The sequence below is a fragment of the Acartia tonsa genome, chromosome 2 (assembly GCF_053477335.1).
Source record: "Acartia tonsa isolate MP-2025a chromosome 2, ASM5347733v1, whole genome shotgun sequence".
In the NCBI taxonomy this organism is placed as follows: Eukaryota; Metazoa; Arthropoda; class Copepoda; order Calanoida; family Acartiidae; genus Acartia; species Acartia tonsa.
Genome location: NC_137261.1, coordinates 42,753,929 through 42,761,712, shown reverse-complemented (window position 1 = coordinate 42,761,712; position 7,784 = coordinate 42,753,929). Strand labels below are relative to the sequence as shown.

The 7,784-nt window shown below is 32.0% G+C and overlaps 1 protein-coding gene across 1 annotated transcript; it reads left to right on the top strand.

The window, feature by feature from the left end:
* The first annotated feature begins 2,993 nt into the window (after positions 1 to 2,993).
* Positions 2,994 to 7,385, top strand: LOC145312808 (uncharacterized). Its single transcript, XM_080152046.1, has 4 exons — positions 2,994 to 3,109; positions 3,239 to 3,384; positions 6,469 to 6,525; positions 7,221 to 7,385. The coding sequence occupies exons 1-4, from the start codon at positions 3,058 to 3,060 to the stop codon at positions 7,350 to 7,352; spliced, it is 387 nt and encodes a 128-aa protein (XP_080008172.1). The 5' UTR covers positions 2,994 to 3,057; the 3' UTR covers positions 7,353 to 7,385.
* The last annotated feature ends 399 nt before the right edge of the window (positions 7,386 to 7,784 follow it).

The following is a 7,784-nucleotide window of genomic DNA, read 5'->3' as shown; positions in this document are numbered from 1 at the left end:
CAAGTGGGGAGTAATAATGAGAATTTAGAAGAAGTCATGGGCAGATATGGCCTAGGCTTAAGTAATGGCAAGGAGAATGACAATGGAGATAGACTTGTAAGTTTCTGTACTGAAAACAAACTTATCATTGGTGGAACCATCTTTAAACACAAAAAGATTCATACTGCCACCTGGAGATCACCAGATCAAAGAACCTTTAGCCAGATTGACCACATATGTATATCTAGACGTTTTAAAGGTTCTCTCCTTGATGTCAGGGTTGAAAGAGGACCTGATGTTAATTCAGACCATTATCTTCTATCTTCTAAAGTTCGGCTTAGATTTAAAAAGCAGGACACAAAGCCTAACCCCAGGAAGAAATATAATTTAACAACCCTTCAAAACTCTGAAAAGTTACAAGAGTTTAAGCTCACTCTAAAGAATAGATTTGAGTTGCTGACTCTTCAAGAGGAAGATGGAGTGGAAGATATTTGGCAAGGTATCAAAAACGTTTATAATGATACTAGCAAAGAAAAATTAGGTTTCAAAAAGGCTAACTAAAAGCCGTGGATCACTCAAAGATCCATTGATCTCATGGATCAAAGAAGAGAGGTAAGACAAAAGACACTCTCTAGAAACTCTCCAGAAGATAAAGACCTGTACAAGAGGCTCAGCAGGGAAATGCAAAAAAGTGTCAGAATTGACAAAAAAGAACACTTGGAAAACCTTGCCTTGCAAGCAGAAAATGCTGCTAATCAAAATAGAATGAAAGATGTCTATGAGATTACTAAGAGCATTGCAGGTAAAGTACACAAATCAGGATCACACATCAGGGACAAGGATGGTTCACTCCTTAAAACTGATGAGGATATTCTAAATAGATGGGCAGAGCATTTCACTGAACTGCTGAATCTTCCAGTTCCAGAGGAAGAAACTGAGATTCCACCCTCAGATGCACTTGACATTGACTGTCGAGCGCCAAATCTATTGGAAATCAAAGAGGCCATTAAAAGTTTTAAAAATAACAAGGCCGCTGGACCTGATAACATCCCAGCTGAGGTCATGAAAGCAGACCTAGACACATCTGCTGAGGCATTCCTACCTTTGATCGCTAAGATATGGAATGATGAGTTATGCCCAGAGGACTGGAAAAATGGACATATCTCAATACTGGCCAAAAAAGGAGACTTGACCCAATGTGGAAACTACAGAGGGATAATGCTTCTTTCAGTACCTGGCCGTATCCTTAGTAAGATTCTTCTTAATAGAATAAAGAAGAAGGTTAATGAAAAGCTAAGACCTAATCAGGCTGGATTTAGACCAAACCGTTCCACTATTGATCAGATAACCTCTCTAAGAATCATCATAGAGCAATCCAAGGAATGGAATTCTGAGCTTTTTGTAAACTTTATTGACTACAAAAAAGCATTTGATTCATTAGACAGGAAATCTCTCTGGAAGATCTGCCGACACTATGGCATTCCAGAAAAGATAATCAATATCATTAAAGCTATCTATCATAAAGGAGGTGGAAATGTTATGTATAAAGGTAAACTATCAACCTTTTTTGAGATTGTAACAGGTGTCAGATAAGGATGCCTTCTCTCTCCCTTCCTTTTCCTCCTTGCCATTGACTGGATCATGAAGAACTGTGAAAGCAATGATGGCATTCGCTGGTAGTTATTTGGCAATCCCAAATATTTGGGAGATCTGGACTTTGCTGATGATATTGCTTTGTTAACAAGCAATAGAAGTCAAATGCAAAGAAGGACTAACATGATAGCTGAAACTTCCAAGAAAGTTGGACTTGAAATAAATGTTCCAAAAACTAAAATACTCAGATTAAATGCAAACTCCCAAGAACCAATAACTATTGGAAACCAAATTCTTGAGGATGTTAACTGCTTTGAGTATCTTGGAAGTAAAATTGATGAAGCTGGAGGCACTTTGACAGATGTTAAAGCTAGAATTAACAAATCTAGAACAGCCTTTGCCAGCTTGAACAAAATTTGGAATTCCAACAACATCTCCATAAAGACCAAGTTAAGACTTTTCAAGTCAAATGTTCTCTCTGTTTTGCTGTATGGGGCCGAAACTTGGTTCCTAAACACAGCAGTGGTCTCCAAGCTACAGACATATGTCAACAAATGTCTTAGGAGAATCCACAAGATCTTTTGGCCAAACAAGATCACAAATGCTGAGCTTTTAGAGCGCAGTGATATGTCAGACATCAAACTGACAATAAAACAGAGAAAATGGAGATGGTTGGGGCACACTCTAAGGAAAGGGCATGATGATTTAACCAATCAAGCCTTGACTTGGGACCCCTTCACAGGAAAAAGGAAACCAGGTAGACCAAAAACAACCTGGAGGAGGGAATTCCTTGAGGAACTGAAAGAAAATAATTTTTCATCTTTCAGTGGAGCCTCTACTGAGGCCCAATTCAAAGATAAATGGAGAACCATTGTGCGTGGCCTACGCTCTGGAAAGAAGAGATAAATGGCGATGATGATGACAGTAAAATCTAAAATTCATAACTTTGGTGTCAACAACTAAAAATGGTTTTAGCGCATTTTTCTTATGCTCAAATAATCAACCTTTTGCAAGAATGGCTGCTAAACACTTCAAAGTTGAGATATAGAGCTAAAACTGTATACAGATACTATTAGGGACATGTACTAGAACATATCAAAGTTTGAAGGTCATATCTCAACCAGGGAGGGAGTACTGGCCCCCCAAAGTCGACTACAGAAAATCCATTTTTTAAGAAAAATGCACTAAAACCATTTTTATATGTTGACACCTAAGTTTTGAAATTTAGATTTTACTGTACTTTTTAAATAAAAACTGAAATATTTTTTTTTGTTCTATTAATTGCCTTAAAAAAACAAAGAAAATAAGCCATTAATCATTAAATTCTAAGTACTATAAGTGGGGTAAAATTGCTTTTTAAAAAGTTCTCATAAAAAAACACACTGTAGTTTAAAACTAATTTGATTGATAAAATAACTTTCTTCAGAATCTTTAACAATTGTGGAGTCTGTTACAGAAGAAGATTCTGTCATAATAGGTTTTAGAATGAAGCAAAATATCTCACCTTTAATTCTAAGTACCTACCTACCCATTATGGGTAACTAATTTTATATTTCTGTAGTGTTACTTTTCAAATAACCTTATATAAAATAAAAAAATATCACAGGTTAAAACTTCAAAAATTGCTGTGATAGTTTAGGATAAAATAATATTAATTATTGTTCAGTGTTACTCCTGATAACCCAGATGACCACTTACCTTGGGTCAGAATACTTTGAGCCAAACCTGGCAGTGAATGCAACAGTTCTAATGACAGTGGCCTCACTCTTTGTATCAGATATATCTGGACTACCTAAGACAAATTATATCAAGGTATGTTAGGATAACTATATTCTCTTGCAACCAATGGCAAAATTTGTCCTATGAAAGGGAAAGAAAGTTTTGCTCCGTGTATTATTCCAATGTCTTTGGTGATTTTGATTATGTTCACAAGAATTTTAAAATTTTGAAGTGATAATGATTACACACTTTTCCTCAACAGTTTAGCGGATTTTTGACCAACACGCAACAAGCGGTCAATGGATCCTATAAATAGACATATTTGCAAAATCAAAACTGGTTTTAGCTAAATTGTATCTGCTCCTTCTTCCGGATTATAGAATTTTTAAGAATTAGACTAAAAATGTGTGCTAATTTGACTTTAAAATAGCCTTTGATGTAAAATGTATATTATCTCTAACACATGAAAGCAGTAGTTGTTTTAAAACTTTTTTTTGTAGATTAATTATAACTCATGAAATTGTCAACGGGGGTACCTTCTGGTTTTAATTAATGCTTTTTTTCTTCAATTTACCTTGAAATCTTAAACTTAGAAAGTAAAAACAGTAATGAAAAATCAACATATTATTTAACTAAACAATTATGACAACATCCATAAAAGCGAAGCACTGAAACGGTAGGACAAACGGACATTAACACTTATATAGTGTCAGAACTGAATAATCAGAATATAAATGTATTAGAGTCGAAGCAAAATTGTAAGTAAATTTGTTGAAAACTGCTTGATTCAGGATAATGTTTATGGACATGCTTACATTTTTAGGACTTTATTATAGAGTTGCTTCGCTTTTAACATTATACTTTGTTGTCCCAGGAATCAGCATACCAAAAATCAGATCAATCGGATGATTAGATCACATAAAACTTTGTTGTTGAAAAAGTAAAAAAATCAATATGTTTAAAATGGATGTACGGACATTCTTGTAATGATTATAGAGTTGCTATGCTTTCTAAATCGTACCTAATTACTAAAGGAATGTTAAAGTTTGAAATCAATATGACATATCTAACATGCCTAAATTAACGAAAAAAGCTATCCGTTTGTGAAGGACGTACGGACGGACCGACCCTAATTATATAAAAGCTTCGCTTTTAAAAATACTGACAGTATTGATTTACAACATATTTACTGTTATTAAAAGCGAAGCTTTTCTATAATTAGGGTCGGTACGTCTGTCTGTCCGTCAGTAAAAGTTAGATTTGAAGGTGGAAATGTTAGCTTTTTTAGTGGAACGGTTAGCTTTTTTCCGTTAATTTAGAATTTACCTATCGATTTCAAACTTTGCAAGGTTATTCCTGTAGTATTTAGGTACGACTTAGAAAGTGTAGTTACTCGTTACCAGAATTTCCGAACGCCCAATTTAAACTGTTCATTTTTAAAAATTTTAAAACAACATATTTTTATGTGATAAAATTATCCAATTGAACTGGATTTTGGGATACTGATTCCTAGGACAACAAAGTACAATGTTATAAGCGATGCATCTCTTTATCAAGTCCTAAAAATGTAATTATGTCCTTAAACATTAACTTGTATTTAAACAGTTTTTAAACAATAAGCAATTTAACACTCGAATTTTGTATGAAAGACACAATAGTATAAGTTATCAAACACATAAACATTAGATTGTTGAAGAAATTAGGCATTTAATTGATTATATCAAAGGAAAGTTATTATAGTATAGTCTAATTAGTTAAAAACTGAATAGTTCATTATTCGTTAAATAGTTTTACTATTAAGTAAATTTGTTGCAAAATACAACATACTGTTTAAGGACATTCCTACATTTTTAGGACTTTATTATATATGTGCCTCATTTATAACGTTGTACCTTGTTGTAGTATTTATTACAAAAAGGTTTAAAACTTTTTGTCGAATTGCTATACTTTCTAAATCGTACCTTACTACTAAAGGAATAACCAACCAAGTATGAAATCAATAGGATAATTATAAAAGGCCTAAATTAATGATAAGAGCTATCCGTTGCGGACAGACAGACCAACCCTTAATAAAGAAAAGCTTTACTATTAAAATCAAACATCAGAAAAAGTCTTGTTTTTTTAAATTACAATTATAGATTCACAACGACCAAAATCTTTGACCTATGTAGATTATGATCACATTTAAAAAAAGGTTTTGCCATGTCTTAAATAAGATACAAAATTAAATAAAAATTGTTTTTAATTGCTAAATAATCTTTAATACACCATACATTAATTTGATGTTAAATTAAAATATACTATATATATCTCAATATAAAAAAATAGCGATTGTGCCCCTAGCATCTAGTTGGTCTGTTTTCTGGCGTAAGGCATAACAGACTTAAGACTTAAATCTAAAAATCAAATAGCCTGAACCCATCCTGGAAACTATGTACGTGAAGCTTTCCTAGCGTGTAGAACTAAATCAGCTATCGAAATCTTAAGCTACAGATAAAATACATACTGTTTACATACAAAACATATCAGATGATCATTATCAAATTTTTGTCAACTTTAATGCAATTAAAATTAAAAAACATTTACTTTACCTAGTAACTATTAAGTAATAAAATGGTAAATGAAGTGTATTCAAGTATATCTTTTAAAGTAATGTTTTTAAATGAACCTTTCGTGTCATATATTATCCCACTTACTGTTTCATTATATCAAAATTTTATCCATATAAAATTTAAAATGGTTTAGAACAGAAAAGATAGACTTTTGTGTAATAAACGGCTAAGTATCTAATCAATTAGGATTAGTACTTTTTACATGACTTTTTATATCACTAATAATGCATAAAATAACCACTGTTATACATCCTAAATATACAGTGTTGAATTGTCTATAAAAATATTTTTTTAAAGCCTCAACAAATATGACAAAATTATATTTACAATCTTTAAACTATAAGATGATTTTTGATTAAAGGTTATTTTAAAGTCAAATAATCACATATTTTTATTAAAAATCTTTGAAATACTATAGACACGAAGAAGGAGCAGATACATTTTAGGTAAAACCAGTTTTGATTCAGCAAATGTGTATATTTATAGGATCCATTGACCGCTTGATGCGTGTTGGTTTTAAATCCGCTAAACTGTTGAGGAAAAGCGTGATTATTCACATTTGTAGTTACATGAAGTCTGGATGACAGTGTCTTTCACCTATCCATTTTTCATCATTGTTCAGGTATAATTAGAATGGCTAATTAAGGTCAAGTATTAAGGGAAATATTAAGAACAATTCCATTTCCATTTAAATATCCCACAACTCCCCTGCGGGTGGTAACAATTTTTAACATATATTCTTTGCTTCCTAGTCAGTCTCTGCATAGACGTCCAAGGGGGGGGGGGGTAATGGGGTGATTACCCCCCCCCCCTTAAAAATGTTTTACTCCCCCAAAATAAAAAGCTTGGACACCCCTGAGTCTCTGTAAAAGATTCAAAATGCAGACATATTTTTTTAACTAATATCTTTAACATTGTATTCCATGAATAAAATAAGAAAATAAAATATAAATTATATAAAGTTGTAAGGTTATTTTGTCTAAAGCTAAATATTTTGATTACTACTGAACCAATTGAGTTCTCTATTTTAGGGAACATGTACTATAGTTCCCAGGATGGATTAAGCTATTTTATTTTATTTCCAGAGATATTTTTAGGCTAATTTTCTGTCCTTCCTTGCTAATTGGAATACAAAACCCATCAATGTTAGGGTCGCAGTAGTGAATATAACTTTTCATAGTTATATTATTCAGTCTACAGTAAATATAAGAAATTGATTTTTGATGTTTACTATTGATTTCTAAAGTATTTTGAAAATATAAAACCTCAGTCTTGTAATTTATTTTACATATTATTATTTCTACTTTTATTTTTTAGGAAATTATTTGTAGGCTAGCTGTTGATAACCTTAGAATTGTAAATATACTGGAACTTCTTGTAAGAATTGGTCTACCTGTGTCATACATCATCTTTAACATAGCATTCTTTACTGCACCTCTATGGATCTAGAATAAAATCATTCATGACAGATGATTCAATAAATAAAACAGAACCATATTTTTGCATATTTTAGTAGCAAACCTACTCTATAATTTACTGTCCCTCAGTAACGCTATGGAATGACTTGACTATCCAACAAAAGACACAATTTTTTAAGATTTCATGATTTTTTAATATTTTCATATCCTTCTTTCTTTATCTTCCTTTCTTATATAACATCTCTTTTACTAATTTATAAATTTATATGTAATTCTTGGTTTTGGTGCCCCCCACAACCCCCCTTGCCTCATATTTAGATTAAAGGATGTTATAAACGTCTAAACTTATTTTTTACTAAGTTGAGAAAAGCTTAGTTTTAAGTTATTTGTAGAACAAATGGCAGAATTTCTAACAGATTGAAATATCTTTAAGAAACATTCAAACAAACATCATATCTCTTTT